The 18,472-nt window shown below is 43.4% G+C and overlaps 1 protein-coding gene across 1 annotated transcript in view; it reads left to right on the top strand.

The window, feature by feature from the left end:
• SLC25A12 (solute carrier family 25 member 12) overlaps positions 1 to 18,472 on the top strand; it is a 152,329-nt gene that overhangs the window by 81,287 nt on the left and 52,570 nt on the right. The window contains exon 10 of the mRNA XM_040441758.1: positions 17,910 to 17,994. Coding sequence (XP_040297692.1) covers positions 17,910 to 17,994 — 85 coding nt within the window. The remainder of the gene's footprint in view (positions 1 to 17,909; positions 17,995 to 18,472) is intronic.

Here is an 18,472-nt window from a genome sequence, read left to right on the forward strand (position 1 = left end):
GGCCGCACTGGCCACCAATGGCACCTGAGGGGTTAATTGTGCGGATCACAGCCCCCTGTAAGAGATCGGGTGCTGCCAGGCAGCAGGGGGCAGTCATGTACACAGTTCTTAGTATATTCTAACTTGAAGCGTCCCCATCACTATGGGAACGCCTCTGTGTTAGAATATACTGTCGGATCTGAGTTTTCACGAAGCGAAAACTCAGATCTAAAAAGCTTTTATGCAGACAGATCAGCGGATCCGTCTGTGTGAAAGTGGCCTACGGATCACGGACGCGGATGACAATCTTGTGTGCATCCGTGTTTTTTCACGGACCCATTGACTTGAATGGGTCCGTGAAACGTTGTCCGTCAAAAAAATAGGACAGGAATATTTTTTTGACGGACAGGAAACACGGATCACGGACTCGGATGAAAAACGGTGCCTTTTCCGAGTTTTCAACGGACCCATTGAAAGTCAATGAGTCCGCTGAAAATCACGGAAAACGGAACAACGGACACGGATGCACACAACGGTCGTGTGCATGAGGCCTAAAACCGGTGTAAAAAAAATGGTGAATGAGACGGCCCTGCCGACCCATCCCCTTCCCCACACCACGGCCACTTTTTTTTTAGACCTGGCGTGAGCGGGGAGAAGTCCCAGATTGCTGAGCAACTAACCGTTGTGCCACCATCTGCACCTGAAATACACCTAGTATAATAAATTACCCCCTATATGCACAAATCAGGTCAATGCTCAGATTGTACATAAAAAACAAAAACATTTCAATAACCGGATACAAGTATCTTACTTTACCATTAGAGGAGCAGAACAACGAAAATAATAGAAGTGCTGAACGCGGCACATAACTGATCTGAAAGAAGACAAACAGATCCCATTGATTATCATAAGGGTCATTCAGCTTCCCTTCAGGGTCCCCTATTTTAGACCTCGTGCACACGACCGTATGCCCTCCGAGATATACGCTCCATGAGCGGGCCATGTGTCCCGGAGCGTCATTGATCGTGCGCACGGGAGCACAAAGCATCATAGGTTACAATGATGCTGTGCACGTCGGGACGCCCGCGGGACTATTGTCCTGGACTCATATGATCATATAAGTGCGGGACAATAGTCCTGCGGGTGGCCCGACGTGCACAGCATTATTGTAATCTATGATGCTGTGCGCTCTCGAGCGCATGATCAATGCCGCTCCGAGACATATGGCCTGCTCACGAACCGTATATCTCGGAGGGCATACGGTAGTGGGCAAGAGGTCTTAGCAGAAGAAAGTCGTGCATGCAGGACTTTTCTCTCTTCCGTCTTTGACTGAATCAGTGACTGAGGCCCACAACCGCGCCTCCAACGCAGGTGTGAACAACCCCAAATAATATAAATAAATGTGAAATTTCAGTTTGTAGAAAAAAACATTAGCTATTTTTATTTCAGTATGTGACAAACAATATTGGAAAATAATTACATTTTCTAACAAAGAAACTGAGTGTTCTTGGAGAACATTAGATTTCTTTTGGTCTGGAAAGTATTTGAGCTGAATCATAACATGGACTTTATCCCACCGCGTTCTTAGGTCGATGGTACTATAATGATCAGATGCAATCAATTAAAATCTTTTAAATTAGGAAAATATATCAGTTTTCATACTAGGATCAAAACAGATGCACATACAGTCTTCCTGTCATTTTCTATCCATACTACATGCACACGACTGTATCCGTTTTTGTGGACTGCAAATTGCGGATCCACAAAACACGGATATTGGCCATGTGCACTCCGCATTTAGCGGATTGGCACTTCCTGCCCTATGATAGAAATGCCTTTTCTTGTCCACAAAATGGACAAGAATAGGAAATGTTCAATTTTTTTTTCTGCGGGGCACGCGGTTTGCTGTTCACATCTTTTGCGGCCCCATTTAAATGAATGGGTCCGCATCTGATCCACAAAAAATGCGGATCGGATGCGGACTGAAAATACAGTCGTGTGCATGAGCCCTTAGGCCTTAGACTAATACATATAGATCACTTTTCACAGCCCCCTTTCCTTTAGTGAGAATGGTCCCCCAAAGATAAAGGTGATCACAGGATGTCCCATTACTGGAGCCCCCACTGATCAGCTTTAATCTGTGTGTAAATCTGGTAGTAAGTGTTCAGTTTCCTTGCAGCGCCTCCACAGGGCAACTAAAACATTACATGGTTTCTAGTGAAATCAGTGGGTTGATTAATCCTCCAGAGCAAGACATACTCTATGTAGCCAGTCTGCTTTCTGTCTAATAAGAGGTTAGACCTCTCTATGGATTCTGTAATAGAATTTGTTTTTGTTTTTTAAAGGAGTTTTTCGAGATTTTTATACTGATGACCCCCGCCGATCAGCTGTTTTGAGAAGGCAACAGCGCTCCTGTGAGTACCGCTACCTTCTCCCTGCTCACCAAGCACAGCGCCGTACATTGTATAGCGGCTGGGCTTGGTATCGCGCTCACTCCCATAGAAGTGAATGGGGCTCTGCGCGATACCAGGCACAGCCGCTTTACAATGCACGGCGCTGTGCTTGGTTAACACGGAGAAGGCTGCGGTGATTACAGGAGTGCTGGTGCCTTCTTAAAACAGCTGATCGGCGGGGGTCCCAGGTATACAAATCTCAGAAAACCCCTTTAAGTGTACTCTAGATAAAAGATATTAGATTGCATATAGCTTTTTAACCCAAAGTGCTTGTGTATATTTAGCTATACTTAGGCTGTCACCATAGCGTTTCTTAGGGTGCTGCCATTATTATTTTTTTGGGTGGGGAAGGGGGGGGGGGGGAGTGCTTTTTTGGCTTATAAAAAGTGCTATGAATTATATCCATTTTTTACAACCTTTTTTGGGTGTGGCATTTTTTACTCATTTTTTACTTATGCAATATTTAACTGCATTTTTTAGACTTGTTTTTTCAATAAAGAACTATGTACAAAAAGGAAGGAAACAAACACCACAACCGGAGCATTCTGTGATTTCAAAAAACGCAAAAAAAACTGTCTTAAAACACCACTACGGATAAAAACTGAAAAACTGAGTTTGTACGAGGCAGCTGGCCATGGACCCTCCATGGAAATTTCCTGGTGGGCTGATTCCCGGGGGATGCCCGAGCCCTCCTCATGGCTGCCGGCTGGATACCTAACTATCTGGAGCGCTCAGTAGTAATTAATGCTAGGGGCATCCAGTACTTATACTTCTGGCCAGTGGCTGCAGGCGCCCTCCTGAATTGAACTGTATTGCCATCCTCAGGATGGTGATACAGTTGAATACTGTAGTGGGGACAGCAGTATTTTGTGCTGCACCGTAGTATTTATTTCTGCTGGGTATTTTGTACTGTACTACGGTATTGCTGGCCTCGACTACTTCTGTTATCCCTGACTACTTGTGTTGCCCCGTCCTCTGTCAATTTGGATCTGCCTACAACATAAGGGCCTCTTTTAGGTCCCTTTCACACGAGCGAGTTTTCTGCGCGGGTGCAATGCGTGACGTGAACGCATAGCACCCGCACTGAATCCTGACCCATCGATTTCAATAGATCTGTGTACATGAGCCTTTTATTTCACGCATCAATTCTGCGCTGTGTGAAAAAAGCAACATGTTCTATATTCTGTGTTTTTAACGCAGCCCTGGCAAGCGCGGGTGCGATGCGTTTTCACTGATGGTTGCTAAGTGATGTTGTTTGTAAACCTTCAGTTTTTTTATCACGCACGTGAAAAACGCATCAAAACACATTGCACCCACGCGGAAAAAAAATGAACAACTGAACGCAATCGCAGACAAAACTGACTAAACTTATTTGCAAAATAGTGCGAGTTTCACTGAACGCATCCTGAACGCATCTGGAGCCAACCAGTCACGCTTGTGTGAAAGAGGCCTTAGGTTTTTTTCCAGCATCACTTTGGCCCCCTTCACATGGGCGTCGCGGGTGAGGGCCGGATGCGTTGGGGGTGCATTGCGGGAAACCCGCGCGAGTAACCACGCAATTGCAGTCAGTTTTGTGTGCGATTGCGTTCCGATGTTCAGTTTTTTCCGCGCAAGTTCGGGTTTGGGTTTGGTGTTCTGTAGATTTTATTATTTTCCATTATAACATGGTTATAATGGAAAATAATAGCATTCTTTAATACAGAATGCCAAGTATAATGTCAATTGAGGGTTAAAAAATAATAAAAACATAACTCACCTCATCCACTTGATCGCGCGACCAGCATCGTCTTCTTTCTTCTTCTTTCAGGACCTGCAAAAGGACCTTTTGACGTAATGGCGCTCACCGCGTGGTGACGTCAGAGCAAGTCCTGCTGAAGGAAGATATAACACTGTTATAAGGGAAAATAATACAGTGATTAGACTTTAATGGGGTTGCAACCATGCGTGAAAATTGCACCGCATCCGCACTTGCTTGCGGATGCTTGCGATTTCCACGCAGCCACATTCATTTCTATGGGGCCTGCATTGCGGGGAAAACGCAGAATATAGAACATGCTGCGATTTTCACGCAAGGCACAAGTGATGCGTTAAAATCACCACTGATCTGCACAGCCCCATTGAAGTAAATGGGTCCGGATTCAGTGCGGGTGCAATGCGTTCACCTCACGCTCTGCACCCGCGTGGAATTCTCGCCCGTGTGAAAGGAGCCTTTAAGCTTACAGTCCGCCCTTGTTTTAGGGTGTTTTATAATTTCCTATTGGCCAGCATGTAACATCTGGCTGAGACATCTTTGCTCCAAAAAAAGCCAACAAAAAATGGTTTTGAAAAAAATATAAAAAAAATTGGTAGTCTGAAACCAATTGCTGCAGAGCCCACATTATTATTATTATTATTATTATTATTATTATTATTATTATTATTATTTATTATTAAAACGCCATTCATTCCATAGCGCTGTACATATGAGAAGAGGTGCACATACATAATACAGACAATTGCCAATTGAACATTTATTTTAAAAATGTTCAAGTTTTTATTTCTTTCTTTATTTATTTATTTTTTCCATAATTCGCTTTTGAACTTCCAGAAAACCTCTTGCTAGCTAGTGCCCCTCCCAAATGCAGTGCATACCTGCCAGGCCTGCTGGGTGCCTCAGAAGTGTTAAGAACAGATGTGCAGGAAGTCGGGTTCTAGCTTATTTTGAAATTGCTCACAACCTGTCGCTCCGGGCTGGTGAATGTCACAACACTGAGCTTGGCTGGCCCACCAACAGAGACAAATGACACCCGAACGTAATCTTATTCTTTCCCGCTCCTTTCTTTCCTTACATTTTACAAACAGATTTTATTGGAGAAGGCAAAAGTTATTCAAGGAAGCCGGTGTAGAAAATCAAGCCCCGCCGAGTGAGTGCAGCAACGCTTCTATCATCTGGGTGCAGGGAGATCTACAGTGACATAATACTAAATACCCCATTCTTTCCATGGAGACTTTGAATCAGCCAGCAGGATTCATGGAAGCCACAATTTGGATATTTTTAGAAGAACAAAATAATATTTACAATTTTTTTCCTCTCTGGAGAATTAAATGAACCATTAACCCCTTCCCGCCCTGCACTCTATTAGTACATTGCGGCAAGCAGCTAGTTAGAAGCTGCAATACAATTGCTTGTGGATCCCGGTTGTATTAGGGCCAGTTCACACCAAAAACCAAAATCGGCTCCAAAAACACCTCAAAACAGCCACCCATTCATTTCAGTGGGAGGCAGCACTTGCTTTTTTTTCCCCCGTGTAGAAAAAAGAAGCAGCATTCCCTATCTTGAGGCGGAATCCATGTTGAATTTCCCATTGAAATGAATGGGGAGCATTAAAAAAAATACAGCTTCATAAGTGACCATGTGGTTTTGTGTGTTTTTTTTGTTTTTTTCAACAGTTATTCGCACCAAAATGCAGTTTTGTATTGAAGTAAACATCCATTGGTTAAAAAGAAAGTTCTGCAGTGAATTTTGTAGGCAGGTATTCAAAATCTTTCGTATGAACCTACCCTTAAACAGGCAGCACACGGCCTCCACTGCCAGGAGAGAAGTGAATAAAAAACAGTGGTGAAGTTGCTATGTTTTTCATGATGTCACCCACCAAATCTTATCAAATGCATTATGTGTTACCCAAAATAGTGCCATTTAAAAATACAACTTATCCCGCAAAAAATAAAAAAATGTGTGGCTTTTAAAATGTGGGGATGAAAAGATGAAAAAAATCACCACGTCCTGTAGTCCAAAGTAGGGATTAAAGAGAGCCTGTCCCCATGAAATGCAGTGTTAATATGACCCCCTGTGAGACCTCAGCTCAGACCCCTAATGTTTATAGGACCACAGATCAGACCCTCCCAATGTTATTAAGACCCCCATTTAGACCTCAGATCAGGCCCCCAATGTTTATAAGACTCACAATCAGACTTCAGATCAGACCAAAAATAATAATCAACTCGCCTCTTGTGTTCCGGACGCCGTCGCCTCTCATGAGGTCCAGCGCTCTTCCTGCCGCACTATGCTGTCACCCAACGTTGCACAGAGTGAGGTCGCAGAGCGTGCCGACGTCTTCATGTGGTGCGCAGGACACGGCACAGGGTGGGGAACCTGCAGGAGAAGACCAGGGAGTGGTGAGAACAGAACCAACACAGGGAGCATTGCATTCACCTCTCCCCAGCCTCCTTGTGCGTTCAGATCTGTAGTGCTGATTTCACCCTTTGCAATGCCAATCCGGCTCAAAATCTGCAAGTAATACAGCACGTGTGGATTGTGGTGCGAACCTGGGACGGAGACGTAGCAAAATCCACATGTAAATTCCACATAAATTGCACCGCCATGCACATGTACCCTAAGGGCATTTTTCACACAGGCGTAATCGGTCTGGGAAAAACACAGCGTGTGATAGCTGCATTTCCCAGACCGACCACTGCTCCTCTGACCCGAGCTCACAGCATCATAATGACTTAAGGTGCCGTGAGTACAGCAGAGCCAGTCATTATGGTGCTGGGAGTTTGAGTCAGAGGAGCAGTGTTCGATCCAGGAAAAGCGGCCGTCATATGGAGTGTGTTACCCTAGACTAGGCATGCTCAACCTGCGGCCCTCCAGCTGTTGCAAAACTACAACTCCCAGCATTCCCGTACAGCTATCAGTCTACAGCAGGGCATGGTGGGAGTTGTAGTTTTACAACAGCTGGAGGGCCGCAGGTTGAGCATGCCTGCTGGCCTAGACTGAACACTCTTTGTGTAGGAAAATTGGTTGCCCAAAGTAGACTACGTATTAAAATCTTGTTCTCTTGTGCATTGTGATGTCCGGGCCGCAGTCTGAGCAGATACTTTAAAAAGAAAAAAAGAAAAATATGTGATCTGCACACCCTTTTGTGGTGGGTGCTCGTAGAGGATATGCGTCAATTGGCTAGCCACAGATCCCTTGACAAAGGTCGACAACCGACCGAAACGTTGGGTTGCACTGCTAGATCAATTGTTATGCGTTATCATTTGCTCTGGACGGAACAAAAGTGATGTAAAATTACTAAAAATTACTATGCATTAAAAATTTTCTGATGAAGAACATATGGTGTGCCGTGGATCTCTCTGAGCAGAAACTTTGACATTCAGTGATTTAGGTTCCCATTATCTATAAATATTAAATGCAGATGGAGGCTTTATTACAACACTTTGCACCTATAGTGATTTTTTTTTCTCTCCTGTTTGGAGTCTACACGTGTAAATGGCATTTGTTTGTTCCGGCAGAGGGTTCACCTCGATGTGCTGTTTTGACATGTAGGGAGACTGACAGAACCACGTCTTCTGCTGCTTTCTATATATTGCTCCTCTGAAAGCCATTTATGAGACACCTGTTGGGGCAGAAAAATTAGGTGTCTGAGCAAAGCCTGGGAGAGAATTCAGCCTGATTAATGTCACAGCGGTGATTAATCAAACCTAATTACTGTATTCAAGCAGCAGAATTCTATCCCCCCCCCCCCCCCTTCCCTGTACTGTCGATGATAGTGAGCTACAGTAGGGGCCTAGTAAGCTGACGGGTAATGGTCTCATGAAGAGGCATGAGGGCACGCTCCCATCTCCAAGACTTTTCTCATACTGCATCGGTTCTCTGGCATGCGCTACCCCAAATAATCAGCTGGCAACGTCCACGGTTGTAAGCGTGCCCTAGAAAGGTATCATTTTAGGCTGGCCTATCACATTCTCTTTTTCATTTACACCTTTCTGCATCATTCCCTAGAACAGGATCACTTCATCCAGAATTAACCTCTTTCCCCCATCCCCAAACACACACACTCCATACACTTGATATCAATGCGTACACAGATACTGGCTGGGTGGCTGTCTCATGCAGCTTTATATGTAGTCCCCTGCTGTATAAAAGGCTATGGAAAACTGCTGCAAAAATGCATGGGAATAAACACACCAGCTGCAACTTCGGACGCGAGACTAAGCCCCACTGGGGAAAGGCAGTGATTTGAATGGAGGCAACCACTGTACAGTGTTACTGAATATGTTGGCGCTGTATTAGCTATTGGAAGTAATAATTTGCTTTCTAAAAATAAAATTGGGTTCCAGCCAGGGGCGGATTGGCCATAAACCTTATAGGGAGATTTCTCGTGAGCCGATGCCTATGGGGCCAACTGAGCCCTCCTGTCTGCTGCTGGCTGGGTACATAATGAGCCCTCAGAAGTAAAAAAAAGCTTTGAGAATCAGGTACGGATTCACCCTGCCAGCGACCACACATGCCCTCCTGAATTTAACTGCCGTGGCCGCATCGCAGCTCCTATGCCTCCTGCTCCATACCTTAATCAGAGACCACTGGAGGTGCACAGAAAATGGTATCTCTCGGTGTCCACTACAGAGGGATTTTTGGGGCGATATATTGTTCTGCACTGTGGTATATAGTTCAGATGGGACAGTATTTTGCGCTACGGTATTGCTGACCCTGCCTACTGGTGTTACCCAGCCTTCTGTCAACTTGGACCCACCTAAAACATGGGGCCAATTTAAGGTTCTTCCAGGGCCATTTTAAGTAACCAGTCTACCCCTGGTTCCAGCAGTAAGACAGTTTCGAAAAGATCCTCCCATCTCTTGAGCCGTCTAGCAGATTCTGATGATTTCTTCAGGGTTCTACCATCAGTCTAAGGGCTCATGCACACGATGGTATTTTCTTTACGTGTCCGTTTTGTTTTGCTGACTGTATGTGGAACCATTCATTTCAATGGGTCCGCAAAAAAAAAAACGGAAGTTACTCCATGTGCATTCCGTTTCCATGTGTCCGCTCCGCAAAAAAATAGAACTTGTTCTGTTATAATCCGCATTACGGACAAGGATAGTACTGTTCTATTAGGGGCCAGCTGTTCCGTTCCACAAAATATAGAATGCACATGGATGTCATCCGTATTTTTTGCTGACCTGTTTTTTGCGGGCTGCAAAATACATACGGTCGTGTGCAGGAGCCCTAAGGCCTCATGCACATGCTTGTATTTTACAGCTCCCATGGAGTTATTTTCTCTCTGATTTCCTACAAATCCATTGAAAACAATTTGTAGCATATTCCACTAAATGCTGTATAGTTTTCTACCTTAAAATGTTGGCCTCCAGAAGTATGTGTTTGTTGTGTGTGTATATATATTTTTATATATATATATATATATATATATATATATATATATATATATATATATATATATACAGTGCCTTGCAAAAGTTTTCACCCCCCTTGACTTTTTTTTTTCGTGTTTTGGTGCCTCACAACCTGGAATTAACATGTTTAAGGATTTGCATCATTTAATTTACAGAACATGCCGACAACTTTGAACATGTTTGTTTTGAAGCAAACAACAAATAGGACAAAATAATTACTATTCACCCCCCTAAAGTCAATACTTTGTAGAGTCACCTTTTGTGGCAATCACCGCTCCAAGTCGCTTTGGATAAGTCTCTATGAGCTTGCCACATCTTACCACTGGGATTTTTGCCCATTCCTCCTTGCAAAACTGCTCCAGCTCCTTCAAGTTGGATGGTTTGCACTTGTGAACAGCAATCTTTAAGTCTGACCACCGATTTTCTATTCGATTAAGATCTGGGCTTTGACTAGGTGAACCTCCTACCTAGCCTCAAATCACGCACAGAGTGGTGCAGGTTTTGCTTAAGAATATCCCTGTCTTTAGCACCATCCATCTTTCCCTCAACTCTGACCAGTTTCCCCGTCCCGGCTGCTGAAAAACATCCGCACAGCACAATGCTGCCACCACCATGTCTCACTGTGGGGTTCTTTGGGTAATGTGATGTGTTGGGTTTGCGCCAGGCAAAGCGTTTTCTTTTTGCGAAAAGTTCAATTTTAGTCTCATCAGACCAGAGCACCTTCCTCCATACATTTTGGGAGTCTCCCACATGCCTTTTCGCAAACTCACAATGTGCCTTTTTGTTTTTTGCTGAAAGTAATGGCTTTCTTCTGGCCATTCTGCCATAAAGCTCAACTCTATGGAGCGTACGGCTTATTGTCGTCCTATATACAGATACTCCAGTCTCTGCTGTGGAACTCTGCAGCTCCTCCAGGGTTACCTCAGGTCTCTGTGCTGCCTCGCTGATTAATGCCCTTCTTGCCCGGTCCATTAGTTTTGGTGGGCGGCCGTTGCTGTTGTGCCTTGTTCTTTCCATTTGGTTATGATAGATTTGATGGTGCTCCTGGGGATCATCAAAGATTTGGATATTTTTTTTATAACCTAACCCTGACTTGTACTTCTCAACAACATTGTCCCTTACTTGTTTGGAGAGTTCCTTGGTCTTCATGGCAGTGTTTGGTTAGTGATGCCTCTTGCTTAGGTGTTGCAGCCTCTGGTGCCTTTCAAAAAAAGGTGTGTGTATATGTAATAACAGATCATGTGACACTTAGATTGCACACAGGTGACATAATTTCACTAATTATGTGACTTCTGAAGGTAACTGGTTGCACCAGAGCTTTTTATGGGCTTCCTAACAAAGGGGGTGAATACATACACACGTGCCAATTTTCTGTTTTCTGTTTCTAAACAATAGTTTTATTTATATATTTTTCTCATTTCACTTCACCAACTTAGACTATTGTGTTCGGATCCATCACATAAAATTCAGATTAACAAAACATTGAACTTGAGGCTGTAATGTAACAAAACACAAAAAAAAGTCAAGGGGGGTGAATACTTTTGCAAGGTACTGTGTGTGTGTGTATATGTGTGTATATATGTGTGTGTATGTATATATATATATATATATATATATATATATATATATATATATATATATATATATATATAGAGAACAAAGAAGTAGGACTGCACTCCAAGATAGTGATAAAATCAGCAAGTGGTTTATTCACCCATAATATGGCAAGTCTTGCGACGTTTCGGCTCACAAGAGCCTTCCTTGAGGAAGGCTCTTGTGAGCCGAAACGTCGCAAGACTTGCCATATTATGGGTGAATAAACCACTTGCTGATTTTATCACTATCTTGGAGTGCAGTCCTACTTCTTTGTTCTCTATACCATTGGGGATTGCCGTTACCCTACGTTGGACCTTGCACCCACATGCTGGCTGGTGCTCCCACTGGACTTTTTCTTCTATCTATATATATATATATATATATATATATATATATATATATATATACACACTGCTCAAAAAAATAAAGGGAACACTTAAACAACACAATGTAACTCCAAGTCAATCACACTTCTGTGAAATCAAACTGTCCACTTAGGAAGCAACACTGAGTGACAATCAATTTCACATGCTGTTGTGCAAATGGGATAGACAACAGGTGGAAATTATAGGCAATTAGCAAGACACCCCCAATAAAGGAGTGGTTCTGCAGGTGCTGACCACAGACCACTTCTCAGTTCCTATGCTTCCTGGCTGATGTTTTGGTCACTTTTGAATGCTGGCGGTGCTTTCACTCTAGTGGTAGCATGAGACGGAGTCTACAACCCACACAAGGGGCTCAGGTAGTGCAGCTTATCCAGGATGGCACATCAATGCGAGCTGTGGCAAGAAGGTTTGCTGTGTCTGTCAGCGTAGTGTCCAGAGCATGGAGGCGCTACCAGGAGACAGGCCAGTACATCAGGAGATGTGGAGAAGGCCGTAGGAGGGCAACAACCCAGCAGCAGGACCGCTACCTCCGCCTTTGTGCAAGTAGGAACAGGAGGAGCACTGCCAGAGCCCTGCAAAATGACCTCCAGCAGGCCACAAATGTGCATGTGTCTGCTCAAACGGTCAGAAACAGACTCCATGAGGGTTATATGAGGGCCCGACGTACACAGGTGGGGGTTGGGCTTACAGCCCAACACCGTGCAGGACGTTTGGCATTTGCCAGAGAACACTAAGATTGGCAAATTCGCCACTGGCGCCCTGTGCTCTTCACAGATGAAAGCAGGTTCACACTGAGCACATGTGACAGACGTGACAGAGTCTGGAGACGCCGTGGAGAACGTTCTGCTGCCTGCAACATCCTCCAGCATGACCGGTTTGGCATTGGGTCAGTAATGGTGTGGGGTGGTATTTCTTTGGAGGGCCGTACAGCCCTCCATGTGCTCACCAGAGGTAGCCTGACTGCCATTAGGTACCGAGATGAGATCCTCAGACCCCTTGTGAGACCATATGCTGGTGCGGTTGGCCCTGGGTTCCTCCTAATGTAAGACAATGCTAGACCTCATGTGGCTGGAGTGTGTCAGCAGTTCCTGCAAGACAAAGGCATTGATGCTATGGACTGGCCCGCCCGTTCCTCAGACCTGAATCCAATTGAGCACATCTGGGACATCATGTCTCGCTCTATCCACCAACGTCACGTTGCACCACAGACTGTCCAGGAGTTGGCAGATGCTTTGGTCCAGGTCTGGGAGGAGATCCCTCAGGAGACCGTCCGCCACCTCATCAGGAGCATGCACAGGCGTTGTAGGGAGGTCATACAGGCACGTGGAGGCCACACACACTACTGAGCCTCATTTTGACTTGTTTTAAGGACATTACATCAAAGTTGGATCAGCCTGTAGTGTGTTTTTCCACTTTAATTTTGAGTGTGACTCCAAATCCAGACCTCCATGGGTTGAAAAATTTGATTTCCATTTTAAATTTTTGTGATTTTGTTGTCAGCACATTCAACTATGTAAAGAACAAAGTATTTCAGAAGAATATTTAATTAATTCAGATCTAGGATGTGTTATTTTTGTGTTCCCTTTATTTTTTTGAGCAGTGTGTATATATATATATATATATATGTGTGTGTATATCCCCTTCATGCGGCACCTGATGGAGCACGGCACGGGCGGCGAAAGCCATAAAACGTAATTCACATGGCTTTGCAGTGATAATGTGTATGGGTCCACATCTGTCGTTGGTGGGGAAACCAGAGTCAGGCATGTTGGATTTCCACATGCCCCATTTCTTTCAAAGGTGTCCGGTAGTTCTTATCCTCCTGCATAAATACAGCTGCCTGCCTGAACTGAGCATTCACATTAAGCTCTGTTCACTTTTAAGCTAGAGGCGGCACTGAAAATTTCTGATTTGACTAGAACTATAATGCAGTGATATTCTTCTTGGCAAAGCAGCAGAGCTTATTGTATCCCATTAGAAGTCAAGGGCATCTGTAGGGTGACGCCCGTAATCATCCTGTGATGGAGTTGACTAAACCTTTGGGTGTTCTGAAACCACAGTGCAAGTGTGAACATGGCCTGAATGAAGGAGTCATGGCACCTGACTGTCCACCCAGGCTCCATAAATATGGCCAGCATTAGTGCTCTTGCACACGATCGTATGTATTTTGCGGTCCGCAGAAAAGGGATCCGCAAAAAATACGGATGACATCCATGTGCATTCCGTATTTTGCGGAACGGAACAGCTGGCCCCTAATAGAACAGTCCTATCCTTGTCCGTAATGCGGACAATAATAGGACATATTCTATTGTTTTGTGGAACGGAAATACGGACATACGGAAACTTAAATGCACACGGAGTTCTGGTAGGGGACAGCCTGAACCAGTGGGTGGATGGTGCAAAGTCAACTATTGCTCATGGAAAAGGTTTTCTTGTAGGTCATTAGGGCTGAGATGCAATACAAAAAAAAAATACAAGAAAATAAATCCATGAACGAGAGTGGCACTGTTTCTGGAATAAATAAGTTTTACTGATCTCAGTCAACGCCTTTAATTAATAAATAGGTGCATCACCGTGGTGGGTTATTTTGATCAGATGTCCAAAATTTGACTTCATACAGCCAGCACTATATCAAAGATGACTGGTTTGTAATCAAGAGAGATAAATTTCAGCAATTTCTTCATTGATGTAAGACACCTGCCATCTTTGTGTATTTCCTTATGTGACCTCTTTACAGATGCTTTCCATTATGATTTTTGCTGTTTTAGAAGTCCCCAGGCTCCATGGATCTACATCCAAAATTCGGCAAACTAAATATTGTGTCTTATCTGCTACTATTAAAATGAACAGGAGACATATCCTTCAAAGAAAATTACAGTATTTACCAGCATAGATGTTTTAGCCAAGAAAGTGATTTCAGACAAGGCAGAGCATAATCCTCCGGTTTCTGTGCGACTGGAAGAAGCTTACAAGGAAGGGAATTGTCTTTGGAAGGGATATAGATACAGGTGTGCCTAAGACTGGGAATCCTCCTTGGAGATGAAGAATCCGGCATGTCTGCCTTCTCGGATCACCTCTGCTGGGCAGCCATGACTCGGGAGGAAGTCTTGCTTAGTATAGGATGGCTGGCTTTAGCTCATCTGCACTTTTTCTGCATTTTTTATTTTTTTTCTTAAAAAATACTACAAGGAATGCTATAGCCCAAATGTGAAAGAAGTAATAAAAAGTGTGTTGCTGAAAAGAGTAGTACCTTCATATATTTATGGGTAGATTGTTGGCCAAATGCCCATCCCAAGTCCTTCTTTCCACCAACATCTGGCATGGGGGGGGGGGGGACAGTAGCATAGCCCCAAACGCATTAGATTGTCATTCAGAACTGGTGGCCTATGAAAGATGGAGGGTCCCATTTAGAAATTGTTGCATTAGTGCCCAGTGCACATATGGGTAAATGTGTTGGGCCGTGGAGGAAAAAGCCCTCTGCCATCAATGCTGTGCCCATTTCTTTCTTTTTTTTTTTTTTTTACCAAAACTGCAACGGTGTCAGAAACTTGCAGTTTCATTTAGAGTGGCCAAAATTTGAGACTTTTTTTTTTTTTTTTTTTTTTTTACAAATTTTTTAAATTTCATGAACCCATTGTAAACCCATTTTCCTTATTGTCCATACTTTAAAAGTACATTTTTTTCAACTCCTATAGAGATTCCTAAGGGAAAAACAGTTCAAAAAGCACCATACCTAGAACATGCAGTGTTTTGTCAAAAATGCTAAAAACACAAATGCAATACAAAAAGAATGCTTTGTAGTACAAGTCATACTTCGCTGTAGACTGTATAAAAAAGAGAAGGTGCAAAACAAACTCCTCTAAAAACTTAAACTAGCATAAAGGTGAATTCACACATGGTAGATTTGTTGCAGAAATTTCTCTGACCGTCCCATTTGTCTGAATTTTAGCTTGCAGCACCTTCATTTCCTATCAGATGAATGGGACTGATTTTCAGCCTCAGAAATTGTTGCAACAAATCTGCCTGATATGAATTTGCCCTTTAGGGTACATCCACATTGAGTATAAAAAAACAAAAATAAATACACATCGCAGATTTCACTCTATGAATTGCAAAATCGGCAACATAAATTGACATGCTGTGGATTCAGATGCTACACTACAAGACAGTTTCCTCACCGATTCCCCTGTAAATTTTTCAGGCAGTGACTTGATTTGGTAAAATTTTATCCGCTTTGCTACTATTGTAATATGCTGCAGACTTTCCGCTCACAAAATCCAATCAGAAAACCTATAGGGGCACATTTATTAAGAACGCCGTTTTAGACGCCGGTCTTAATAAAACCCTAAGCTACTCCTGAAACAGGTGTAGAAAATGGTAAATCAGCCGGCCCGCCTATGCCGTGACCACCATCTGCGCCACCATCTCCACCTGAAATACGCCTAATATAGGCGTATTTGCGTATAATAAATGACCCCTATAATGTATCTGTCTCGTGTGAACCTGTTAGCAAAAAGTGGCCTCCTGTGCAAATACCCAGCCAATATTCATAACGCTGACTCCACTTTTTGTTAAAATTATCCTTCAGATTATATGTTGCGTGCTAATGGCAGAAGCCTCGATTACACAGATAAACCATCTAGATATAGATCTTGGTGTCTTTTCTAGCGGGTGTTCTTGTGCGTATAGTGAGAGGTTAAACATTTTACGAAAAAAACGTGCGACAAAGGGCTAGTGACACTGCTACTCTGCAGCTATCATCAGGAGAGCAGGTTTTAATCCCTCTCTGAAAACATAATTAGACATGGCCTTTTGAACTTTTGCAATTATCTTTGTTAGTTAGCAAGTGCTGGGGCGAGCTTTGCCAGGGTAGAGCTCTGCTGATGGCAGCGTGTCCGTATTGGGTGAACTCCCTTACAGCTGAACTCTTCAGGCTTGACTCGGCCCGATAAAACTAGTGGGGCACATGTAAAGGAGCTGTCATCGCTCAGATCACATTGATTTAAAGCGCAGCCGTTATCCTTCGCTTCCTATACTTCATGTTTGATATGAGAATTAATAAGGATATATAAATATATTCTGAAATTCCATCCCCTCCAAGCCGAGGGTCCTCCTTTTAATATGCATTCCTCTGCAAGTATTTGACAATGAACAATGACGGACCTGTATAAAACAAGTTATTTTGGAAATGGGCAACAGTTTCCCCTTCCCGCCCTTTGAGAATTCTTATACTAAACCAGGGGTAGGCAACCTCCGGCACTCCAGGTGTTGTGAAACTACAACTCCCAGCATGCATACTTGCTCTGCTCTTCTCAGAAATCTCATAGAAATGAATGGAGCATGCTGGGAATTGTAGTTTCACAACAGCTGGAGTGCCGGAGGTTGCTGATCCCTGTACTAAACCTTTATTGCATTAAAGGATCTCTAACGTTTTATACAACTTCATTTGAAAATATTCTAAATGTCCTAAAACTAATTTCTGCAATTTATTTATTTATTTATTTATTTATTGGTTTTACTGGCAAAATAGGCACCACCAGTAGGACTCTACCTCGGCTGATTGGTGGAGAATTAATAGAATTAGTACTAAAAATAATTGATCTCGTCCATGCATCATTGATTTCAATGGACACCAGGTAATGTGTATGGCAATTCCTGACAGGGGTGCACCTAGCCTTTCTGCTGCCTGGGGCGAAAATTGAAACGCCCGTCTCAGGCAGCGCGATAATGATGACGCCGGCCTCTGATAGGCTACAGGAACTAGGACTAAAGCCTATTAGAGGAAACAGTGGGCCAGAGAGACATCACTGCCGTCACAGCATTCAACTGTATTGCTGTCCTGAGTACAGCAATGCAGTTGAATATGTAGAGATGAGCGTTTGGCCCTTCCGCTGCCCCCCTCTTGCCCCTTCCTGGTGCTGCCTGAGAAGATTGCCTCACCTGGCCTCATTGGTGGTGCACCCCTGGTTCCCATTTGTCCATAGAAATGAATGGCGTGCATTGTGCATGTGCAACCTGTCTGCTTATTTCAGGGATACCCGAGGTGTACAGTGGGGTCCCAGCAGTAGAACCCCTACTGATCTAAGAATTATACCCTATACTGTGGATAGGGAAAGACTTGACACAACCGGAATACACCTTAAATTTCTCACTATGTACCATGTTTAAAGTTACCAGGCATCAGACATAATTTTCTGCAAAGGTCCCCCTTACATATCAAGACTAAACTGTAACTAAATCCACTTCTCACGTGATTTTCTGCACCAGAAAATTTTGAATTCTCTGCATTTTTCCATAAACTCATCCATTTTCTCTCCCATAGCAATCCTACAGTGACATAGGTAGACCCATCTGGCTCCAGGTTGCTGAGTCTGCCTACAGATTCTCATTGGGCTCAATTGCTGGAGGTGAGTGATATGTCTGCATGCTTGGGTTAATGTAACATAATCTCTGCGGACGGCACAGGTCTGCGAAGGTGCTTTGCATTGTTCAATAGAGCACAACGGGATGTTTTTTTGTTTTTTTTGCCCATGATCACAAGGCCCCCGCCAGTACCGGGCAGTGCCACCTCTGGCTCCAGACAGTCTTGAGAGTAGGACTTCCATAATAACATAGTACTTCCAGATACTGTACCCTTCGGTCAGTTTAATTATGTGCAAAGGCAGACGTAGAAGCAAATAAAAACCGAGGATGAAAGAGGAGAGGAACATGGAAACTTTAGACAATTAAAAGAAAGGCAAAATTAAATGAAATTCAATTAAATGTGAGTTAAAAATTAAATTTTATATTATCCTGTCTCATAAAAATGAATGAAAGAAGTTGTTTCCTATTAAATATACAATCTATATTCCATAAACTGGTTTTAATATACAAGCTTATGAAAAC

Source organism: Bufo bufo, chromosome 7 (assembly GCF_905171765.1).
Source record: "Bufo bufo chromosome 7, aBufBuf1.1, whole genome shotgun sequence".
NCBI classification, from domain to species: Eukaryota; Metazoa; Chordata; class Amphibia; order Anura; family Bufonidae; genus Bufo; species Bufo bufo.